The sequence below is a fragment of the Cupressus sempervirens genome, chromosome 9 (genome assembly GCF_028749045.1).
Source record: "Cupressus sempervirens isolate cs-2001-9-10 chromosome 9, ASM2874904v1, whole genome shotgun sequence".
NCBI classification, from domain to species: Eukaryota; Viridiplantae; Streptophyta; class Pinopsida; order Cupressales; family Cupressaceae; genus Cupressus; species Cupressus sempervirens.
Window position 1 is genome coordinate 15,120,447 of NC_143126.1, and position 26,345 is coordinate 15,146,791.

The 26,345-nt window shown below is 37.2% G+C and overlaps 1 protein-coding gene and 1 pseudogene across 3 annotated transcripts in view; one reads left to right on the forward strand and one right to left on the reverse strand.

Moving 5' to 3' along the window:
- LOC149537414 (acyl-coenzyme A oxidase 4, peroxisomal-like) overlaps positions 1–26,345 on the forward strand; it is a 64,655-nt gene that overhangs the window by 37,277 nt on the left and 1,033 nt on the right. For all 3 annotated transcript variants that reach the window (XM_089800832.1, XM_089800831.1, XM_089800833.1), the window contains one exon: positions 25,867–26,026. In XM_089800832.1, the coding sequence (XP_089656958.1) occupies positions 25,867–26,026 (160 nt within the window). The remainder of the gene's footprint in view (positions 1–25,866; positions 26,027–26,345) is intronic.
- On the reverse strand, positions 19,838–22,610 carry LOC149537415 (wall-associated receptor kinase 3 pseudogene; annotated as a pseudogene).

Genomic DNA, 26,345 nt, shown 5'->3' on the forward strand with positions numbered 1-26,345 from the left:
TTGAGTCAAACTCATTGACCCATGTTTCATGATTAGTGATTCAAAACGAATCCATCTCTCATGAGAATAAATGGAACACTTAGCACTCATTGGATCTAGGTGATGCTCACACGGGTGAAGTGCCGGGACTTCCCAAGAGGTTATGTTCACAAATGTTGTGAATAATGCTGTGACTGTACTTCCTGTTTTAATCCAGTTTTAAGAACATTGTGGCCATATATTCTTTATTTCCACAGATGCTCTGAAGGCATCTTTGTGTGCCCCTTTCAGGAGCAATTTATGGTTTCATGCCTTTTTCTAATGTTCTTACACATGAAGTTGTTTATATCAGAAACTATTTTATTAACACATGTCATGTCATGTTTGTATTTTTGAATATTTTCTGAATTTAGTGACACCAGAATTTGGACTTCTCATGTCAATGGCATTCTTTGTTAGATCCTTGCAGTTTAGCCTTGTTTCAAACATGATCTTTTACACTATGGGAATTAAAGCCAAACCTAATCATATTGGGCCTTTCCAACTCTACTTGGATTAACATCTCTAATTAGCCCAATTGTTTTACTTAAATATACACATTCACAAAAAAAGGGTGGGTGGACACAAGATCACACCCCAGAGTTCACACAGACAACACCCAAAAAGCTGAAAATAATAGCAATAAAAGCTGCCAAGGGGTAACAGAAACACCAGTAACATGAGGCAGGGGATCGCAATCATCTCATGTACCCCATACATTAGTGGGGTGTAGGGTGACATCACGAATGGACCACCCCTTGGAAGTTTTATCCTCTCCCTCTACTTGATCTTTATCTTCGTTCCTTGTCAAAGAAATAGTCAAGGAACCACTTTAAAGACTTGGGTGTCAGCCAACCACTATCATCAATAGTCAACCATCCTTCACCACCTGAAGGCCACTTAGAAGCAGCTTCACTAGCAAGAGGCGAGGTATAGAAACATCGAGCCAAACCACTCCTACCATCAAAATGGAGGCAAGGAACCTAGGACCTGAGAATTGTGAGCACTAGGCTGAAAAACTTCAGCCTTGACGTCAACCTCAATGTAGAGAATGGTCGTCGGAGGCAAAAGTGCCCAAGGGCACCTTGGCATTAGTACATAGGGTACTGCCCCAGTGATGAAAATGCTCTTGAAAGTGAGCCACATCCAACGCCACCCTGTTGGCCTAGATTAACATTTGTAGATAACATTAGAGAAAATGAATGCTTTAGAAAGAAGTGAAACATTTGTTTCAATTGACTAGTGAGAAAATGCTACAAAATTCCTCTCTCCACAAAGAAAGCATAACCTCCACTTTCAAAGAATGCCACATCATGGCCAAATCTGTTATTATGAGGAGCCTAATCAGACTCAGCGATTAATTTTTTCCCTCTCCCTTTGACGTGGTTTCCCCCCAAAAAACTTATATGGGGGTTTAGGGGAACATCCCCATGATGGGGTCAAGGGCAGTGCAATATAGCACCCCACGAGGCCAAAAATGACTCTATGGATATAAAAGACATCAGGAGTTATTTTTTCTATTGGGTGACATAATCTAGCCCTAATTTTGTAAGCATTATAAGTCTTGTATAAAATGGCTTGGGGTTAGGGATTTTATGATGTATGATGATTTAGTAGCTTCTTGTGGCGGTATTGAGTTGCAAGGGATTGCAAATTGTAATCAAGTTTAAGTCACCGGATAACAATATTGGGCCTGATGTTTGGTGGACGTACCCCAAGGATTGGGTGAACCACGTTAAATCTGTGTCTTTCGTTTCTCCTATGTGTGCTTTATTCCTTTGTGATATTGGCTATATTTGCATGTAATTGTAATTCTTGTCTCTCTAATCCTAACAAAAATTGGGTATACTTGAAAGGGATGCGAGGCCTATCGCCTAAAGAGCAGTATGCTAGAAGAAAGGCTCTTGTTGAAAGGGGTGAAAAAGTCATGAATCCAACTCCAAAGTTGCTAAGCATGATGAAAGAACTAGAAAAGGTTCTTTAATGGCTCAAGTTGCCCACAAAATACCTAACAAGGGTCCTAAATGCCCCTATCTTGATGAAAAAACCCATACACAAGACTTGGAAAAGAATAAACCAAACAAACTATGCGAGCTTAGGCTCAAGAACTAACCAAATGTTATGAAATATGTGTTTCCAAACTGATAAAGGTGACTACAAGTGCCATTGTAAATTCAAAGTAGGCACCATAAGAAGGTGTGGAGAAAGCTAATAATACTCAAAACAACATAGCTTATAGTTATAGAAAGCGGTGTTGGGAGACCAAAGCCAATCTATCCACCAAAGTCTGGCAACAAAATGGCATCTAATGTCTGTTGATCTGGCTGAAAGAGCTAATAGTGAGCCTTCAAATCCTCCCAAGGACGGAATTTCATAGTAACTTGGGAGAAGAAATCTCAATAGGTACAAATGCCTTTCTTGTGAAGCCACAAGGCATGAACCCAAGGAAAAAAAGCCAAAGGGAGCCCTTGGTATTGAATGAGTGAAGACCACCACAGATCATGTTGGTTTAATGAGAGATCGTCCCTAAAGATAGAAGCAACTCAAAAAAGCCAAGGCTTAATGATTTCCCAAGCATGACAAAACTCTTAGCAACAAAAATGCCCTCGATATGAATAACTTATTTCATGAACAAAAGGGTTTGAAAACCAATCCCCATCCAAATGGGCCAATTTGCCAAAAAACCAAAAGAGATGTCTAGGAAGAATTTTTGAGGCCTCAATGTGAGAACTAGCTTGCACAATCCATTTAGCACAAAGAGCCAACCCTTTTCATTGAGTGCAAAGGAGAAAAGGACCTCATAAGTCCTGCACAAGACAATAAAACTATCAAGCAATGCGGTGAAAGCCTTTCTCTCAAAACAGACCCAAGTCATTAAGAAGTTTCTCATTCTACATATAGGAAGCTTTAGAGAGAACCCAACAAGAATAGTACAAATGACTGGCTCCAAGAATTTGGAGTAAACCTAGAATTTAATAGAATACGAAAGTAACTTGGTGATCCAATAAGTGAAATTTTTCTCAATTCGAGAGAGGATTGCATTCCAAATTTGGAATTAATCTAGAATTTACTAGACTTTGATATATAGTTTCTAGATTTGATTGTGTAGTGTTGTTTACCTCAACATTTCAAATCACACTACATGATCCATCATCAGGACACAAAATAGCAACAAGGAAGAAGAATATTATAGATTGTAAACCTAGAATGTGTTAGGATTAACCACGGACAAAAATAACAATTACATACAAATATAACCAATATTAAAAATTAATAAATAGCATAGAAGAGAACACAAGACACGAAGATTTAACTTTGTTCACCCAATCCCTAGGCTACGTCCACCACCAACAAGTCCAATATTATTATTATCCAATGATTACAATCCACAATCCCTTACAGCTCAATACCGCCACAAGAAGCTACAATCTCATCATACATTATGAAATCTCTAACTGTTAGAATCTGAAAAGATTAACAACCCAGAAAACTAGTGCAAAGAGTAAATATCTAAACTATGAATGCAAATGATACAAAATCAAAATAGCAACACGGAGTTAGTCTCCAAGAGAGTAATGCAAATGCTAGAAGCAAAATAGCATTACAAGGATGCAAAAACAAGAGATACAAATACAAGCTAGGTAGCATGCTTATATAGGCTAGGAAGAGGGAGGAGGTGGCAACACCAACCAATGAGGAGCAACCATCTATCGGACTAAAGATAGCAAAGTATCTTCCCAAGATAGCTAATGGATGCTCACATGTAGGAAGGTGACACCTCACAACCATTCACCTAATAAGACATGCTTTATTAACCTCAGCGAGATTATTAAAAGTGTAGGAAAAACCTAGCAAAATAGGAAAAATAAAAAACTACACTAACACCCCCCCATAAGCAAAGCTTAGGTGGATGTAGTAATGGGTCCCGACAAGTCAAGCCTGATGAGGTACCCATGTACATAAGATTTCCCAAAAGAGAGAGAAAAGAGACCCCCCACACACAAAAAAAGTTAGGACTCCGAGTGAGAGGAAGAGACCCCCCCAAAAGATGAAGCATCCCGCACCCCCAGCAAAGCTCGCAAATGAAGGAACTTGCTCTCAGTGAAGGGTTTGGTGAAGATATCAACAACTTGCTCGGAAGTTGGACAATAGCAAAAGTCAATGACATGACCATGGATGAGCTCTCGGATGTAGTGCATGTGGACCTCTATGTGTTTGGTCTGGTGATGATGAACTGGATTCCGTGAGATCTGAATGGCACTCTAGTTGTCACAAAATATGACTGATGGCCGTCTGATCTGGATACCAAACTCAGTGAGAAGATGTTGAAGCCAAATGGCCTCAGTGGTGGCATTTACAACCCCCCGATACTCAGCCTCAGTAGAAGACAGAGCAATAGTAGACTGCTTTTTGCTCGACCAACAAACAGGACTTGACCCAAGTGAGAAGCTATACCCTGAAGTAGACTTGCGATCCTTAGAATCACCTGCCCAATTTGAATCTGTGTAGCCCACCAAATCAAGCTCAATACCTGCTGCGTAGTGAATCCCACAACTATGAGAACCCTGAATGTAGTGAAGGATCCGCTTGGCTGCTTTCCAGTGTAACTCATGGGGCTCTTGCATGAATCGAGAGACCATGCCTACAGCATATGAGATGTCAGGTCTCGTATGAGTCAGATAAATGAGACTCCCAACAAGTTGGCGGTACAAAGTGCCATCAACAAGTGGAGAAGAACATTGAGCCTCAAGTTTGACTCCAGAAAGGAAGGGAGTTGGAGCAGGCTTATAGTCAGCCATATGAAACCTCAAGAGTAAATCTAGAGCATACTTGGATTGTGTGATGGTGATCCCAGAAGGAAACTGAAGGATCTCAATCCCGAGAAAGTAATGCAACAAGCCCAAGTTAGTCATCAAAAAACTGTCCTGAAGGGCCACTTTGACAACCTTAATGGTGGGTGAAGAACTTCCTGTGATCAGCAAGTCATCAACATACAAAACCAAAAATAGAAGTGAATCGCCCTATTGTAAAATGTAGACATTAGGATCAGAATGGCACCGAGTGAACCCAACTGATAGAAGGAAGGAGTCCATCTTGGCATACCAGGCCCGAGGAGCCTATTTGAGGCCATAGAGAGACTTTCGAAGACGACACACAAGTGAAGAATCTTGAAGGAAGCCTTATGGCTGCTCCATGTAGATCTCCTCATAAAGGTCACCATGAAGAAAAGCACTCTTCACATCCATCTGATGTACTTCCCAACGATTAGCTACAGCAATGGCAAGAACAATTCGAATGGAATTCATTCAGGCAGCTGGCGCAAAAGTCTCAGAGTAGTCAATCCCAGGAACTTGGGAGAATCCTTTGGCGACCAAGCGAGCCTTGTGTTTGTCAACTGACCCATCTGCTGCAAATTTTGTCCGATAGATCCACTTACATCGAACAAGTTTTCTTCCTTTAGGAAGAGGGACAAGATCCCAAGTGTGGTTCCTCATCAAGGAACTATATTCTTCCTACATAGCTATATCCCACTCAGAAATACCAGAAGCCTCATGAAAGGACTGTGGATCTGAGGCAGTAGCAATGAAGACATGTGGAGCATCCTGGAATTGTGAACGAGTTCGCCTGGTGTTTGATGGATCCCCAACCCAATCACCTGCAAACTGCAAGGTCTGTCTAGCCCAAAGTGGGCAAGAAGATGGAGAATCTGGAGGGGAATCATTAACCTCTGAATGATGACTAGGAGAGAAAGGAGGTGAGTTCTCTGAATCACTTTCTGCATCAGAAGTAGAGGTAGAAGACTATTCAGGTGAATCTGACTCATTAGAAGATCTGTCATGTATTCCAAGTGACTCTAATGTCAAGGTAGAAGGAGTTGGAGAAGTGATAGAAAGTGAGCTTGAAGATCCCTCCTCAAACTGAACACTCCTCTCAATGAATAACTCATGTGTAGTAGGGTGGAGCAACCGATAACCCTTCACACCATCAGGATAACCTACAAATATGCAAGGTCTGCTTTGCGGATCCAAGGCCTTACGTTTCTCTGTAGGAATGTGGGCCCATGCAGGGGAGCCAAAAACTTGAAAGTGCCTAACTGATGGTTTCCGACTGCTCCAAGCTTCAAAATGAGTAACTCCCTTCAAGGCTCGGTGAGGAACACGGTTCTGGATATAACAAGCACAGTTAATGGCTTCTGCCCAATACTGTGGTGCAAGAGATCTAGAGTGAATCATACAGTTTGCCATTTCCTTCAAGGATCTATTCTTCCGTTTTGCAACACCATTTTGTTGAGGATTGTATGGAACTGAATGCTGTAAATCAATCCCCTCTGAAGTGCAAAATCTTTCAAACTGATGGTTGACATAGTCACCACAATTGTCTGTGCGCAAAACCTTGATGGCTTTCCCAGATTGCTTTTCTACAAAATTTTTTAAGTCTTGAAAATGATCAAATACCTCTGACTTCTGTTTGAGAAAGTACACCCATGTATATCGAGAAAGGTCATCAATGAATGTGAGGACATATCGGGCCCTGCTGAAAGAAGGATGTTGAAATGGACCAGCCAAATCACTATGAACTAACTCTAGTATCTGTGAAGCTCTCCATGCCTTACTTTTGTCAAACTTTTCCTTAGGATGCTTACCAAGAATGCAACCTTGGCAAACACCTCCTGAGAATTGAACCGAAGGCAACCCTGTGACCATGCTCTGCTGGTTGAGCTGATGCAAATAGTGGAAGTTAAGATGGCCAAACCGCTCATGCCATAATTTACTCACATCATTAGAGTGAGTGAGCAAAACAGATGAAGGAGGATCAGGAACAAAGTGAGAAAACAGATAGAGCCACGACTGATGATCTGCTCTCCCAACTGCAACTACAGAATCACTATGCAACTCACTTATCTCCACTGAATCAGGAGTGAACTCAACCCGCTTGCCTAAACCTGTGTGAGTGATTTGGTATATTGATAGGAGATTAGTTGATAATGAGGGTACACAAAGAACATCATGGAATGTGCCATCCCCCACATCAACAGACCCTCTCCCACACACCTCAATAGGAGTGTCATCACCCATCAAAATAGAAGGCATAGTACATGGCTCCAAGGATGCAAGTTCTTCCTTAGATGAAGCCATGTAGTGCGAAGCACCCGAATCAAGAACCCAAGTGGATGGTGAGGAAGCAACTACAACAAGAGCTTTGCCCTTTCCTTTCCCCTTGTTGTTTTCTTTTGCCTTGTTAGACTCTTCATTAGAACTTTTTTTGATAGACTCAAGAACACTAATATTATTCTTCTCAAGAATGTATGTCAAGTGATCAATTTGTTTCTTCAAACATTTATGTTCATCATGACCGGGTCTTTTACAATAGGCACATTTAACCTTTTCTTTCTTAGGCTTATCGCCCTTAGAGGATGAGGTATCAATAATTTCTTTTGAAGCAATTGGTATCTGATCCTTCTTTTCCTCACTATTATTTTGTTTCTCATCCTTACTATTGTTGTTACTACTTTGTCCTTTTTGTTCTTTTGTGCCTTGGTTGGTTGCTAAGGCATGTGACTTAGAGGACTTAAGAGTGCCCATCTGGATTAGCTTGTCCTGTTCTCGAGTGAGATTGACAACAAAATATCTAGAGATGGCATGGTGAATTGAGTACCAAGCGCACCCTTAGTAGCATAGAAGGTAGAGACAAACACAGAATATTCTGAACTTAGCTTAGAGAGAATACTGAGAATCAGTTGTTCATCTTTCTTTTCAATTCCACATTGTTTTAACTGCAGCCTTAGTGATTTCAATTTGGTGAAGAAATCTTGGATTGTGTTGAAATTGCCTGGACTCAAACTAATTAATTCATTTTCCAACATATGACCCCTCATTGAATCTTGTGTGCCAAATAATGTTTTTAGCTTTGTCCATACTTCATTTGGTGTATCCAAAGACAATGTGAAATAGCAAGTCAGGAGAAACAGACAAACACAATGTTCCATATGCCTCATCACATTTGTTAAACCACTTAGGCTTGTCTTCATCTTTAGCAGGTTCAGTTTCAAGTCCCATAGTTATCCTATTTAATCTAGCTTTCCTTAACTGAATTGTCATGCGTGATTTCCACTCAAAGTAATTGTATGGAGTTAGGATGGGCATATTTGTTTGATCCATGATGAAGAAATGCAAAGAAATGCTAAAAAGAAGAGAACCCAGCCACGACAATGCCCCCCTTTTTACTCAATCAAAGAACCCCCCCAAAGAAATATGATTTGGCACTTTATTTTAGTGCGTTTACAACTACTACTAGAAAGAAATACTTAGTGGTCTTGATTTCAATGCATTACAAACCCTCATGAAGAGCATATGCTAAAAGTGAAACTTGGGCACAATAATCAAAGATACAAATAGCACCACTGCGATCTACTCGAAAAATCATGCACTTTCAAAAAAAGAATCGCCTCGATACAAGGTCGTATGAGAAATTTATGATCTTCAGAAGTTTCCAAAATGAGAACTGTGCACAGTCACGGGTGAGAATCTGCAATTTTTGAAAAATTCATGCATGAAAATCAAAAAACAACTCCACTAGTGGATAGAGCACGAAAAAATAGCCAAGTTCATAACGAGAATCATCAAAATTGGAGTTCGTATGAGCAAGAACGAGACATTTGAAAACTGCATTCAAATCTACGACTGCCAACGGAGAGGGGTATGGCTGTAGCCTTTCATGCTCGATTTTGCAAAATATACAGCTTGCATGCAAAATCTAAAAGATACCTAGATGGTTTTTCGGGGCTGCGAACAAAACCCAGAAAGCGTTTTCCTTGCTGATGTACAGATGTTGCTGTAGTGTAAATTAGACGCCTTTAACAGTAAAAAACGGCTCCAAAAATCAAGAAACGACCCCAACAACCAAAATATGACATGCAAATGCTGGATCAGCTTCCTAAGTCCATTAATAGCATGCTGGAATCTGCAATACTGATTAAAAACTCCAAATATGCAAGTTGGTTGTTAGATTTGAGATTGAAACCCCAGAGAAAAATCATTTTTGTCAAAACTTTTTTGATTCTCAAGATCATCCAAAGATGCAAGAGAAGAGCATACTTCATTTTTCAAAAACTACAATAAAATTTATTAGCTCCCCCCGAATCTCTCAAAAAAAGAAACTAAAATCTACTCTTGCACATAGAGAAGCTCTGATACCATGTTAGAATCTGAAAAGATTAACAACCCAGAAAACTAGTGCAAAGAGTAAATATCTAAACTATGAATGCAAATGATACAAAATCAAAATAGCAACACAGAGTTAGTCTCCAAGAGAGTAATGCAAATGCTAGAAGCAAAATAGCATTACGAGGATGCAAAACAAGAGATACAAATACAAGCCAGGTAGCATGCTTATATAGGCTAGGAAGAGGGAGGAGGTGGCAACACCAACCAATGAGGAGCAACCATCTATCGGACTAAAGATAGCAAAGTATCTTCCCAAGATAGCTAATGGATGCTCACATGTAGGAAGGTAACACCTCACAACCATTCACCTAATAAGACATGCTTTATTAACCTAAGCGAGATTATTAAAAGTGTAGGAAAAATTTAGCAAAATAGGAAAAATAAAAAACTACACTAACACTAACCCTAAGCCATTTTATACAAGTTTTGTGTCACTTACAAAATTAGGGCTAGCATAAGTCATCCAATAGAAAATAATGGCCGATGCCTTTTACAATAGTAATTTACTTTTGGCTTTACAAAACCCCCATAGGGACGTTGTCCCTCAACCCCACCCTATACAACAATAGGGAGCGCACCTGGGGTGTTGCCTTAGGGCTCTGTAAGGGGCACAATCCCCAAACCCCCCTAGTAATAATCTGGGGGAAAACTGCAATGAATAAAGTGAGAGAAATTAACCTCTGAATCTAATTAGGCTCCACATCACAGCAATCTCCCACTTTGAGATTGATTAGACTCCACACCAATAACCTCCCACTTTGAGACTAATCATAGCACTGTTGAACCTGTAGCTTTGATTGGAATATCAAACCACCCTAGACTTTGTTGTTCTTTTATTCTATTTAGTCTAGAAGACCAATCGAAGCTGAAGAGGAGTTCAACTTCTCCCTTGTCACTGGCATGATAAATATATCTGCTAAATTATCATTTGTATGTATCTTCTCCAACTTTAACTGTCCATCATCCAAAACTAACCAAATTAAATGATATCGCAATTGTATGTGTTTTGTCTTGAATATAGAGTAGGATTCTTCGCAAGATGAATGGCAGTTTGACTATCTGTAAACAAATAAGTATCCCTCTATGGGTGTCTCAATTCTTCCATGAAGAACTGAAGCTATATCATCTCCTTAACTGCCTCTCTAGCAGCAACATACTCTGCCTCTGTAGTGGATAAAACATTAACCTTCTGCAACCGAGAAATCCAACTCACTGTTGTCCCACCAACAGTAAATACATAACCTGTAGTACTCCACCTGGTATCAATATCCCCTGCCAAATCTGAGTCAACATAGCCCTGTAAATTAGTAGTAGAGCCCTCAAAATGTAAACACATACTGGATGTTCCTCTCAAATATTTGAGAATCCATTTTACTGCATTCCAATGCTCAATCCCTAGATGACTCATATACCTGCTAACAACTCTCACTACATGTGCAATATATGGCCTAGTACATATCATCACATACATTAACTTCCAACAACTGAAGCATAAGGTACCTTGGACATCTTGGGACACATCTCCTTAGTCAATTTTAAATAACCAAGTAAAGGTGTGCTGACAACTTTAGGATATTGCATAGAGTAACGTTTTAACACCTCAATATAATTAGCCTGAGATAATGTCAAATTTATGTGCTTCCTATCTCTACAAATTTTCATACCAAGGATTTGTTTTGCTGCCCCCAAATCTTTTATAGAAAATGAATGTACTATTGATCATACAACACTACATAATCATTTTCTTTCTTCTCATGCTACTACAACAGATTTTTGTACAACACTTTCTCATTGAATATGACATCTCTGCTTCTTACAATTTTACGATTTTCAAAATTCCAAAGCCTATAACCAAATTCATCAATGTCATATCTAACAAATACACATTTCTTTGACTTAGCTTCTAACTTGGTTCTATTTTTAGAATCTATATGTGCAAATGCTTCACAATCAAAGGTTTTGAGAAAAGAATAACTCACCTTCTTACTAGTCCATGCTTCCTCTGGAATACCACAGCCCAAAGGAATAGAGGGACCTCTATTGATCAAATATACAACAGTATTGACAGCCTCAGCCCACATGTTCAAGGGCAGCCCAATATGCAAATTCATGCTACTTGCATGCTCCATAATTGTCCTGTTCATGCATTCAGCCACTCCATTTTCCTGTGGAGTTCCTTGGAACAATTTTTTGTCTATGAATACCATTAGAGGAATAATAATCTTCAAATTCATAACTGCAATACTCACCACCATTATCAAATCTGAGATATTTTAGCCTTTTACCAGTTTCATTTTCAACCAAGCATTTTCATTTCTTAAAAGTTATAAATACATCAAATTTTTGTCTTAAAAAATAAACCCATACTTTTCTAGTTGCAACATCAATGAACATAACATAATAATGAGAGCCACCAAGGGAAAACACCTGAGCTGGTCCCCATACATCTATATTCACAATCTCTAATTTTTAATTTTTCTTTTCCTTCTCACTCTTCACAAAACTCACTCTCTTTTGTTTTCCATAAACACAACTTTCACAAAAACTCATATTGACACATTTCAGACCTAGTAAAACTTTCTTTGAATGAAATAATTTTGAACTTTTCTCACTCATGTGCCCAAGTCTATTGTGCCATAGTGTTGTTTCAGAATCTACAACAACTATTCTTGAACATTCATTTTTCTTTGAAACAATTAAAATAGAAGGAACAGTATGACATGTACAAAGATATAAGGTGCCTACTTTCGCACCTTTTGCTACTACAAGGGAACCTTTTGAGACCTTCCAATTTTTTTATCATTAAAAGTAACAGTGCAACCCTCATCACCAAGTTGCCTTGTTGAAATTAAATTCCTACTCAGCTTTGGAGCATGTCTTATCTCATGTAGTAACCAATCATTCACATTCTACAAATCTTAATTTTTCCCTTTCTAACAATATGAAAAGGTTCATTATCCCCAAATAAATAAGCCCAAAATCCCCTCGGACATAATCAAGAAAATAACTCTATGGGGAGTAGCATGAAATGAAGCCCCTAAATCTAGAACCCATGAATCATCAATACTTTCTAAAGGAAGAAGCAAAGCATCCTCTTTGAATTTATTACTTACCACATTTGCCTCCTTGTTCCCTTTTGGTTTATCTCCTTCATTGTTCTTTTGAGTCTAGCAATCGTTCTTCTTATGCCCTAGTTTTCCACAATACCAACAATCTCTTGGTCCTCTAGATTGAGACCTCTTTCCCTTTGACTTTCCTCTTGATTTCTCATATTTTCAAAATTGTTTCCTCTTTCAGTCGTTCTGTCTCTGATTTGTGCATTGAAAACACTTCCTGATGTAGATCCACCTAAGTTTTTCCTATAAGTTTCCTCACTTAGAATAACACCAATCACATCATCAAAATTTAGAGTATTAGATCCAAAAACAAAATTACTCACAACCATTACCAAGCCATTCCATCTTTCAAGCGAAGAACACAAAATCAAATGAGCCATAATTTCTTCATCAAAATTGACATTTACAGAAGATAGTTGACTGGTAACCATATTAAACTCATTTAAATGATCAGCAACAAATCCATCTTCTGTGATCTTCATATTAAGTAAATGCTTCGTGAGAAATACCTTGTTTGAAGCAAAGAGCTTTTCATACAATTTCGCTAGGGTTTGCATCAGCTCTTTTGCAGTCTTAGCTTTCGTAATATTAAATGCCACTGATTGTTCCAGGCATAAACAAATACTTCTAAGTGTCTTTCGATCCAGAATTTCCAAATCCTCATCTGTCATAGAAGTCGGTTTCTTGGATTTTCCTTGTAATGGTCGTTATAAATCCTTTTGATAAAAATAGTCCTCCATTTGCATCTTCCATAACTAAAGGTTTTGTCCATTAAACTTGTCAACCTTCAACTTACCTTCGTCCACCATTGGTCCCACTCAATCATGAGACCTTCCTACAGAGAATGGCTAAAAAAACGAGGACACCTCACTCTAATACCACTTGTTAGGATTAACCACAGACAGAAATAACAATTACATGCAAATATAACTAATATCAAAAAATAATAACTCACACAAAAGAGAACACAAGACACAAAGATTTAACATGGTTCACCTAATCCCTAGGCTACGTCCACCAACAAGAAGTCCAATATTATTATTATCCAATGATTACAATTCACAATCCCTTACAACTCAATACCGCCGCAAGAAGCTGCAATCTCATCATACATTATGAAATCCCTAACCCTAAGCCATTTTATACATTTTTTTTCTACTTATAAAATTAGGGCTAGAATAAGTTGTCCAGTAGAAAAATAATAGCTGATGTCTTTTACAATAGGACCCTGTAAGGGGCGCTGCCCCTTGACCCCCTCTTGGGGGAGCTGCCTCCAAACCCCCATAATAATAATCTAGGGGGAAATTATGTCAAATAAAGTAAGAGAAATTAACCTCTGAGTCTAATTAGGCTACACATCACAACATAATGAATTAAGGAGAAAGGAGAGCAAGAGAGAGAAGGGGAGGCAGCGTGTTGAATGAGGTTGTCATGATTCTAATAATTTTAAAAACAAATATAAAGTCAAACCACAACAAATCTCCTCAAAGACTTTAAAAAAAGGGAAAATAAATGTAAGAAAAAAGATAATAATGAAAAACAACACAAATTAAAGAGTGGCACCCCAAATATAACACCGAAAGAGAAGGAAACAACTAAAGAACACAATCATCAAAAAATTAATAAAAAAGGAAAAACCATAAAAGTGATAAAGACTCTAGAAACACTTGCCACTTAACAAATTTGAAATTTAAAAGTTAAAATAAACCAAAGAAAAATCAAAAGCAAAAGAAAAAAAACTAGCAAATAAATGAGAAAGACCATCAAACATTAAAAATTAAAAATAAAGTTATATATATATATATATATATATATATATATAAAATACAAAGCGAATACCAAATATAAAAAAGAAAGAACACTAACTATATATATATATATATATATATATATATATATAGAAGAGAGAATAAATACAAAGTGAATACTGAATATAAAAAGAAAGAACACAAAAAAACCAAGAAAATATAAAAGAGTAAATTATATATATAAACGAGCAACTTTGATAGTGGAAATTTGATAGCTTTGATTTACTAGACTACAAAAGTAGCTTGGTAATCCAATAAGTGTGATTTTTCTCAATTCTAGAGGATTGCATTTCAAAGGTTCACTAGAGAAGCTTGAAATGCAAAGGGAATGCCCAGTAAGGAAATGACCATTAGCGAACAAGTAATGAGCATTAATTACACATGTTAAGAGGTAAGCAAGCATTTTGTTACAATTTTTCAATATAAATAAACTCATGACAAGCCATTTATCACTTTATGTAATAATCTGAAGTTGTCATGACAAATATTTCTTTGTTGGAGGTGCAAGGTATTTTGTTAAACAGTTAGCATGCAAATCATGATCACAATAATCACATCAATTCTCTATGAGCAACTGGAAAGCATCCCCAAAAAATATTGATTGAAGACTCAAAATGGTTAAGTATGTCATACATTCACCTCATCTTCACACAAGAACACTAGAAAGCAATAACGAACAATAAATGCAAACTCATCATAGAACTTTAAGTCAATTTCCTAAAATAATCCAAGGGTAATTATTTATTTAAATTATTAAAGTAATTCTTATTGGGGGTTCAAATGAATTAACAAGATATTGGTACCACAAAAAGTCAACAAGATATTGGTACCATAGAAAGTCACTAAGGGGCTGGAGGATTAAAAGACTAGCCAGGTAACCTTAGAGTTGACTCGTTAGTATGCCTTGTCAATACGAAAGGATACTAGTGTCGCATGGAGTCACTAGGGGGCCGGAGGATTAAAAGACTAGCTGGGTAACCCTAGCATTGATTCGTGTGATGACACTTGCCCACTAGTAGTATAGATTTCCCACTTGACCAATGCACTTCCAACGAGAGTTTTAGAAGCCATGGGGGGCAAGGGGAGAATGGATATCGGATCATAACATTGAGTCTTATGCCACTAAATTACTGAGCCAAAAGCCTAGCAAAACGTATAAGACATTAGAAAGCGTCTTTGATATTTTTCTCCTGTCCAAGAAGAGTGAAAAACAAATTGTCAACAAAGTCTAGGATTCCCTGTTAGATCGGGGCTAAACTTTCACCTTCCTACTCTTAGTAGTTTCGTCAAACAATTTGCATAAATGCTGGTTTAGGCTTCCAATTTACAAATATAATGGAATGTAACACTGTTTTGTGTTTTCAATGCAATCTACATATAGAACCAAACATGGAAAGGAAGAAATGAACAAATAACTGAACTCAAATACAATGCTTCCATTTACCGTCACATCAGAACTCGGCATGAATACTACATTCTGTATTATTATCGTACAAATTAGATTGCAAGGAAAGTAGGACATCCCTGACCTGCAGTATGAACTCCAAAAGATTTGATGACTTCTAGATACCTTTCCAATTCACAGTTTGACTTGCAAATGATTTCTGAGTTTTGTACTCTGGAAAAAAAAATGAAATGAATAACAACAGAAGGGTTGATTTCCTCCAATTCTGACCTCAGGCAGAAGTCCACGTGTAGCTCCCATCACATGTATTTCCCACGGCAAGTATTATCTGTGCAGCAAGAAGGCTTTTTTATAGCATCCAAAGCCAAAGACTTCCACAATGGACCTCTACACAAGGAGCAATATGCAAGACATTATTTCTTGTGCCCAGAGAGTCTCTGTGTTGCGGTAGCATCGGCTCAGACTTGGACGTTCATTTGTCTTCATCATTGTTTCTGGCAGCTATCGAAACTGATAATTACTGATGGGATTCTGAAATATACTTTTTCCTCTTTAGAAAACTTTGGGAATGACATGTGCAGATCTTCGATAGTTTCCAGGCTGTGGCTATGCAGCCACGAAAAACATCTCCTATAGAAAAGTAAACTTTTTTCAGGGCTGGATAGCCACAGCCTGGCCGGTGGTTAGCTTCCAGGCTCACTTTTTTCTGAGTTAAGACAGCAGAACATGCATCGCCCAGTGCATTAAACTAGCACTTGCTCTAGAAAGAGGTGCAAGAGGTACGCCGATAGTTTTTTAATTTAAAAGACAAATTCAAACGACGTAAATTTAAAACAAATATTTGTAATTGATAGTGTAGATAATATATATAGAATAGAGGGATATACATTTGACATTTCTCTTTGGAGGTGAAAAGAAATGTAAAACTATATTATTTGATTTAATGCAAGACATCGAGTTCAAGAGTTGATTTGAATTGCACCTTTTTTTATTTTAACAATACACATAAATCTCATCAAGGAGGCACATCAAATACATAAAATATATACCAAAGAATAAGATGAGAAGATAGAACAAGTCGCAAAAGATAAATCATAATGATGTAACTACAAGGATCATCCAATGCTAGAATATATAGTCTTGAAACATATCTCGATGGTAAAGTTCACGTTATTTTTTGACTGATGGAACCCAAAAATGTCCACTCCCTCAATGTTGAGGATATAAAAATAGACTTCATACTTGATTTGAATTGCACATTTGTTGATTTTTTTTGAAATTGTAAGTAGAAACGTAATAGGAGTCTTATTTGTGGCAAGGCAGCAAAGACTTGTATGGAAGCCAAAAAATAGGATTAATTCTTTATAAGAAGTAGAAATGAGGCAATTGTAGGAAATCTAGTAGTCGTGAAATTCTAGAAGCAATCAAAAGATACTCGAAATACCTGAAAGTTTCTTGAGCATTTATTTGTGTGTGAACACCTTCTTTGAATCCAACAAGTGTCAAATTGTAGAAAATAGTAGTGAATTACTTAGGAAGCTAGACAAACACACAAGTAAATGGAAAAAATGGATATTTGTAGAATGACAGACATTACCATTTTCTGTAGAAGTAGCTTCAAAGCCATGGTTTTGATGCGAGATTGAGTGCAAACATGCTTCTTCTTTCTTTCTAAGAATATTGTACGGATTCTTTTTCATCTTACAAAAATGCTCAAAAGAAAAAGAGGGCTTTATACGAAGCCCTTGGATGGATTTGACTCTAGAGATTGCCATGAAGGTGAGGCCTTGTCTTTCAGTTTTACCTATATCAATGGTAGCCATGCCTAAGGTTAAACCCTGTGATTTGTGTATAGTGCTAGCCCAGGCTGTGGCAAGAGGTATTTGTGTACGATTGCCTTGGGAAATGGGTTCTATTGGAACAATTTTTGGATTTCTAAGATCCCAAGGTGGACTAGTATAACTATTAAACTCTACCGTGACATATGAAGGCAAGAAAGGAGGTCTATATCCTATTGGATAAATTATATCTTTGACCTCTCCAAGAGATCCATTAACAAGATCAGTAACGACCTAGAGGTTCATTATAAGCATGACACGTTGAAGTTTACATAATAAAACTTCTTTGGGTAATTGGTCATCATCAATCTTTTCTTCAAGCCTGCAATGTGTATTTGTTGCAGTGCACAGTGCAATAGGGACATTGAGCTTTTTTAGCATTTTTTTGTTGTGAAGTGAAACTCGTTCATTGATAGCAAACAAATGTGTTTCATGGTCAAACTCAATTTATTCATCTAGAGTGAGGTTCCTGTTTGTGCAATTCATTAACAAATCCCAATCGTGTAGCATTGGTTCAGCATTGCGGATATTGTGTAGTACTGTGCGAAATTGTATTTGAAGCGGATCATCACCTTCTTGTCTAAATATCGTTTCTAATGTTACCATTGTGTTAAAGCTACACCACAACTGTTTTGCATTTGTGTGAGACGCATAGAGCGGTTTATCCATAACTGGTGGAAATTGGGCTAGGTCACCTACAAGAATCAGCAACATGCCACCAAAAAAAAGGTATTGTTTTTGGAGTATAGCTTCACGTAGCTTGGAATCAATTTTAAGAAGTAGTTTGGGACCTATGAAACTCATTTCATCTATTAAAATGTATTGAATATTTTTCATGTCTTCTTGGTATTTTGTTAATGCTCGACCCTGAAGTGATTTCATTTCTTGAATTGAGATTTTGAGGGCTGCATGTATGGTTGATGCATGAATATTGAAAGCTGCAATGCCTGTGGGTGCAAGAACAAGGAGTGGATTTATTGTAGTTGGCATTGAGTTGTGTAGTGCATTTCATATGCAGCTGATAAGGTATGATTTACCAGTTCCAACAATTCCTTGTATCACCATGTATAAAGGCTCCATGGAGAATTTAGATGCAGAGTGGTTTCTAATGATAGAAAGTGCAATTTGCTGATGTTGTGATAAAGTGTAACTATTGGCAAAGACAGAGGTAGAAGGGCCAACAATTGAGCCAACATTTTTCTATCTATGTATAAATTGAATGGCATGGTCACGCAAATTCAAAGGAACATTATGGTCTTCCCATGAATGGTTGTTGTCAAATTCACGTTTCCCCAACATGTCAAGATCATCTAGGCTAGAACTATTGGCAAGGCCTAGTTGGGACAGAAATTCCCACTCATTCATCTTGTATATCCATGTCACCCTCTGAATCATTCTCCTCTTCCAAGATCTTGTCATCTTGATCAGTGCGGTCTACATGCCAAACATTATATTTTTCTGTTTTTAATTGCTTCCAATGTCTAATAATGTCATCTTTGTCCACACCTATATCTACGCATATATCACGAAAGTGTTTGTACAAGAGCAATTCAATCCAACAAAAGGTTTCAAAATGCTCAGAGTCTTCATTGGGAATTGCAAAATATTTCGGATACACTTGTACTATTGCTATTTCCTTTCTTATTCTCCATTTATCTCATTTGCGAGATGCAGCATATGTGTATGATCTTGTTGATTCAATTAGTGTAAGTTGTTGAACTCAGTTGGATGTTCCATGTATGATTGTATGTTGCTAGATTCTATTCTACTACCAACACTTGTTTGTTTAAGGTGGTGCAAAACTTTTCGCCCCACATTCAAAGACATAAATTGACAATTGCAATTCACAAGGGGCAATTTTTGAAGCATGTGACATGTTTCTTGTGCACTAATATCTCTCTTAGCAACAATTTCAGCCATAAACTTTTGGTATGCTTTGACGTCATTTTCATCTACATTTGAATCTAAGCAAATTCTAGCCAACATTTGAACACGGTTTTCACTTTTTCTTTCAGATTTGGATGCATACTTAACAATGTATTTTATGAACTAATGCTAGAGATGTAATAGATTGGCAATCAGTATTTTCTCTCCATATTGATAGGATATGTGGGTTATGAATGTTCAACCTATCATCATTTCTAGCTGGTTCAAAGCATTTGTGCCCTGTTTCATTACGGTATAACGATGCTTGTTCACATTCTTTCCAAGGTTCTTTATATCTAAATTTCATTTCTTTACCTTTCACACGTAGGCATGTCCTCTCAGTACATCAAGTGTGCCTTTGAACACGATTAACCAACTCTTCATAATCAACTAAAGGATCAGTAGAAGTTATTTCAGTTGTTACAAGTGGATCTACTAAATATTTTCAGCCCTCATTATTTGATCATATCTGAGAAATAGTCTATCGTTCATTGTAGTTTTTTTATCTTCCACTGCCCACCACAGCATTTCTGTGTTCTACCTGAAAAGTAGAAGAAACATTGGATACAGAAGGTGAGTAAAACACATTGGTATTTTCATTAAACTTCACTGATTTTCTATTGCGGCTCCTCTCCTCTGAGTCGATAAGGATAGATGTCTCTTCCTCATTAACATCTGTTTGGCTTTCCCAAGTATGCCCTTCTCCCCCTCCTGTCTTCTCATTTCTAATCCACATGAGCTCTTGAACAACCTCCTTCATGGAAGGTCGCCTCTGCACATCCACATTTAGACAAGCTTCCGCTAAATTAGCCACACTTGTCATGGATTCGATGTCATCCATTCCCATTAAGTGAGGATCAAATATTTCATGGAGGAGAACCTGGCCTTTTTTAGACAAGAACAAGGCCGTCAAATTACGTTCATCTTTTGCTCTATTTACAGACAGAGGTTTCATGCTGGTTAAGAGCTCCAACATCACTATTCCAAAGCTGTAGACATCTGATTTGTGTGTGAGCTGAACAGTCACAAAGTAGTGAGGATCCAAATACCCAAATTTTCCCTTCACTCCTATAGTCAAATGGGTATTGTCAATTGGCATTAGACGGGACAATCCAAAGTCAGATAACTTTGGAGAGCATGCAGAATCGAGTAAAATGTTTACAGATTTAATATCTCTATGCACAATTGGAACTGACACGAAGAATGCAGATAAGCCAGTGCTTTTGCAGTGTCTATTGTTATCTGTAATCTTGTATTCCATGTCAAGCATTCTATTTCATCCTTTCCATGGATATGATCAGCTAGGGTTCCATTGGAGACATATTCGTAGACCAGTAAAGGGATTCGAGTTTCCAAGCAGCAGCCCAGAAGTTTTATAACGTTTCTGTGATCAATCTGAGATAGAATTATGACTTCATTGATGAATTGATCGATTTTTTCCTCGTCAACTTCTTTGCATCTTTTTATGGCCACCATCCTACCCTCTGCTAGTTTGCCCCGATAAACATAACTGAAACCTCCGACTCCTATTTTAAGGTCTTCGGAGAAATTATTGGTTGCTTCTATGAGCTCTGGTTCTGAGAAAATTGTTACTTTCCTTCGTCCTCTGTCTGAAGATATGTATTCCTGCAGCAGAAGGCCTCTATTTTGAAGAAAGTATTTTCTTCTCAGAATCATCTGTTTCCTCTTCTTCACTGCCCAAAATATGGCCCCTGCAATCAAAGATCCTCCCACCAGCGATGAAAAGATCCCTGCTTCACAAAATGGAAAATTTCATTAGCTGTTGTTGCCGAATTAATGATACCAGATTTCCAAAATGTATAGGGAAATATGCAAAATGTAAATCTAACATCATTAATTGATACCCCTCATGCAAGGCAATATTTGAATCTTTTGCTATTTCAAATCTTGATGACTGATCCAAAATATTGATCTCAAATGTTGGTGTTAAAAGAAATACATACAATCTAATCTAGAATCTAATCTAGAAATGAACTTGCATGATTTACAAATGAAGGGATCATTCTGATAATGATGTATTATAGAGCGTGATTTAAAATTTCATTAAAAAATCTCTCCAGATATATTTTGCATTATTTCACTGTTGATAATTTTAACCAGGAATAGGTCATTAACAAAATTTAGAGAATACCTATAAGTAGAGGGATGACTATGCTGGCCTTCTCTATACAACTCGTTCTACTGTTGCCTTCTCCTTTCATGCAAGAGCAGGTGAAATTACCCTCCATGTTCAAACATGTTCCCTTCGGTGGTTTAATGCAGTCATTCAGATTCGGATCAGCATATTCATTAATATCTGCAACAAGATTTAATTTTTAGGCAAGATTCAATCAAATTGCAAAATCTGGTGACTAATTCACCCCCAGACTCGGTGAGATTGTCTATTTATTTGATTAGGTGAATTCCCTCTTTTTTGGTTCACATTCTGCGTACTGAAGATTTTTTTCCCCTTTAACACGTATTTGTACCAGCTTCCATTGGTTATGGTGAGCTGCAGCTACCATGTTGAAAGCATTTCAAACACATTTGGAAGCCCATTTTTTTATGTTTAGTATTCAGCACTTTTATCTATCTGTGAGCTGTAATGAATGGAATTGTTTTGCAGTTCCAATCCATCATACAAGAAATTAGATCAGCGAGAAGGTTTGGCAAATAGCAACAGTAAACATGCCTTTTCTCAGCAAGGCGTGGCGCTTAAACTACAACACGCTTTTATGTAGCAATTCAATTTTACTTGTGTAGAATGTACAGTACTACTCTCTTAGGAGACAGTGAACAGGGTACCCCTAATTGGTATTAACTGTGAGGAATGAGGAACTCCATAAAATCAACGTTTCTTAGGACGCCTCATCTCAATTTTGACAGGGGAGAAAATTCTTTAAGAGAGAATATAAAAACTACAAGGATGTAGGGATCTAAGGCCACGGATACACCTAATTGCACAGTATCATAGAGTTTCTGACGGGTGATGCAGGATGTGAAGATGGGGAATAAGGGCTTAATTGCGTGGTGACCAATTTCAGCCCTTTGAAGGGGAATATACAAAAACTCAACTTTATTTCAGACAAAAGGGGTTTCCTCTACATAAATAATATACACCCATTAAAATTCTAGAGAAAAACAACCGTTTCAGAAGAAAAATGGCCAAACACACAAAATTTAATAGCATACCACTTACCAGTGCACTTTAAGCCTCCCTGGTAACCATCGCCCTCATACCCATCATCACATACAGACAAAGCGGCAGCCCAGAAGCAGATAGATCAAACTGCTCTAACAGCACAATTGTTGGGCGGTCAAATAGCCCAGCAATCCATGACTTCATCTCAAATGGCTGCTAATCAAGGATAGATTGATTTGATCTTCGTGTCATTAATAAGATATGGCACAGTTAAACTTCTGCAAGCTGCAGTCCAACTTGCATGCCAAATCTAGCTAAATACGGATGGTGTGCGAAAGGGGCTTTCAAATCCAAAGAAGGTGGTCTGAAATTGAACGACAGTAATTGCACAATAGTGTACCACCATTTATTGTTGCATACACAGAACATTGCAAGGGTGATATAGAACTTTTGCATGTAAGACAAGTTGGTAATGGCCAATTGCCACAATCTCATCATCGTGATTCACCATTTGTAAACATGATTTCTCTAGATTTTCCATCATTAGTCTAGATACCGGCTTCATTTTATACACTTTTTTTTAACAGCCTGAAACGCACTATGATCGCAAATCATGATAGCAAAATCTGCTACAAAATCTGCTATTTTTTTACAACCTGAAACAATTTTCGCTGAAACAATTTTCCGGGCGTGTGTTTCTCTAGCGTGAGACAAGAGCTATAAAAATGAATCGATAGTTGCCTCTTGTTACATATTTATTAATCTGTCCGAAAAACCTACCAAAAAACTATTAATCGGCTAAAAATTCCAGGCGTGAGACAAATTCCGGCTGGACTCAAGTCCAGAGGGAAAGCCTATCGGCTAATTATTAATATTAACAAAGCTTAAATTATTTAAATATTATTTTATGCTTTATGACTAATATTTAAATGTTTAACTTTGATTATTAATTATTTCATACTAATTTTTAATTTTAAACAATTAATGTTCTTTATTTAATATGTCAATTTAGGTTGGGTGATTTTTCTAAACCTCACAAAGGAGATAGAGTTGCAATCCTTCACTGACAATTACAAACAAAAATGGACCTAGGGGCCAATCCTACCCAATCGACTAGTGAGATAAGCAGTTGTTAATGGTGATGGCTGATTAAAGTTGGGGTCAAACAATGGTGGCAAGACTAAAGTGTCATTCAATACGATTATAAGTTCGGATGTGGCTATCCTCCATCCAAATTATACAATTGATCAATTTTCAAAAAATCAAAAACATGATGGATTTTTCTGAAAATTTCAGCTTTTGATCTTCATGATTTGCATAGTTTGTAGTGGAAAACAACAAAAAAAAAATCACCAAGTTTTCGTGAATCTTGAAAAAAAAAATTTGACTTTGTTTTCTCTTTAGTGCATTTTGAATGGAGATTAGCCTTTCTCCATAAGTTCTGGCAAAGTTTAACTTCAAAAAAATAGCTTCTTGTTTAGAGCTTCCACAGGACCCTTCCCTGCCCTCCCAGAACCAATGACATTGCTTTAGATCTTCAAAGCTTGAGTGTTAGCAATAATCTTGTAGGAGATATTGAGCATGGAAATGTCTTGAGTGTGTTCCAATTTAGCTATGAATTTGATATTTCCTCTGTTTATCAATTTATCTAAGCATTGATTGCAGATTGCTTTAAGATAGACCTTATGATGGTTGAGACGCACACGAGCTTTGTCAAATTTGTAGGGGAATCCATCACAACCTGATGCTTTGTCATCCAACATAAGGCCAATAGCCTCTTAAGATTATCAATGGAAAGCAAGTGCTTCAAACGATGGTAGGAATTGCATGCCAATATGATAAAGGGAGATTAAATTCAAGCCAGAGAAGCACATGAAGCTTCTTATGATCTGAGACTGAGACAACTGAAAATACCAACTGTTGTGCTGAAAAACAGCTCAACAGCTCAACACAGCTAACTTTAGAAAAATAGAACAAACAAACCTCCTTTGTGAGGTTTCCCCCTCAAGACAGACCCCATGACAGGCTCGTGACTTGGCAACCCAAGCTTGGAGTATGGTTTGAAGGGGGGACCCTCCCAACAAAATTATCAATAAGAGTATGTTGCTCTAACCATTGACATGCCAATTCAAAATCTGTAATGGTGAAACCACATCTTTGATAGTTTCAAAAGGCATACTTTGTGAAATATTTTTGACACAAATTTCGGAGGATGCTTGCTTAGTGGGACTGTTGTTTGTAGCTACCAAACCATCGACATAAGCAAAAACTGTTGGGCTGAAGTTGGCCAAGGCTATTTAAAACTGCAGGTCGCGCAATAAATATAATTTCCATATCTGATATCTGATAGCAGTATCACAATTTGACTTATTCTATAACTTGTACTTGCCTCATACTATTGCTACTATTGGGATTATGGAAAATGATTCATGCAACATTTCTAATCTGTTCACAACATTTTCATATTGTATGCTTCCTTTCTACTGGAGTATATTATCTTTGGGCAGGTGGGCTATATAAAGCCTTCACTATTGAAAAACTTTCACCCACAAGTGTTTCCTGCCATATGCACCACGAATGATCTTGGATTGTTATAATTGAGATACCAAATATGGATTTATTCAGAAAAAGATTCAAATCCAGTTCTTTACAAAATTACAGGGTGTTTCTAAGTTCTCTTGTCATCAACCTTGCTTTTCGAAGAGACTGTCTTATGAAATTATAAGAATCACAAATTGACTACTACTGTGTAGAAACAAGATAAAAACTGGTTTTTATCGGTAATGTTTTCAAAAGATAATAAATGAGAAAGATGATATCACGTACAATTGTTGCATTCTGGCAGAATTCCTAAACTTAAGATAATTTGAAGACAACAAAAGATATTAGTAGAGGTGAGCCCAGAATGAGAAAACACCAAACATGTCAGATCTCAGAACTGAAAATTTTATGTATTACAAATATCACAAATGAACATCAGACAAAGATGCGTCACTTAAGCAGATAAAGATGATGGACAGCACGGTTGAATCCATTTCATAATGTAGATAAAATTAACCTAGCTTAAGAGAATTTTTTTTTTTTTCCAATTTCTTAGCTTATCCTATTATTGATAACTATATGATTACCAAATTAGCCTTTATAAATCCACAGTTGCATGTTTTATTAACCCACTAAACATTTTATCCATTATTTACCATTTTACTTTTAGTTTTATCTTTGAAGATTCGTTAGTTTGATCATAGGTTTATGTGGTGGAGTGTGGATTTGGTCCTAATTCTTGATTCTGAGACCTTTCTTGTATGCAAAAACTTCATGTTTTTTTTTCCTCTTCAAGATCTTTTTAATTGCCTCCAAAACATTGATATGTTAGATATTGAATCTTACAGGTTTATTGTTAAGAAAGGAACTCCTGGACTGAAAGTGTCAAAGATAGAGAATAAAATTGGGTTGAGAATTATGCAGAATGGGAATATTCTTATGAAGGAGGTTTTTGTTCCTGATGAGGATAGGTTGACAGGCATTAATTCTTTTCAAGACACAAACAAGGTATGTTAAGAGTTGCCTAATACATTAGGATTACATTGAAAATCTATAGGAACTCTTCATATAGGGGTATGTAGATCTATGAATCTTTGAAGTAGATATCTCTTGTTAATTTTTGGACGTATTTGAATTTTGTTGTTTTTTCTTTTATTTATTTTTTGTTTATATAAGAACAGTTATTTTTATGTTTGTGTCATTGATGGCACATGTATTGATGGGTCATCCTTAAACATTACATATTAAGGAAAAAATTAAGCTTCTAATAAAAGTATGTCAACTTTGACTATTTAACACATTTTGGCTAGGAGTGAATGGTTAGTGT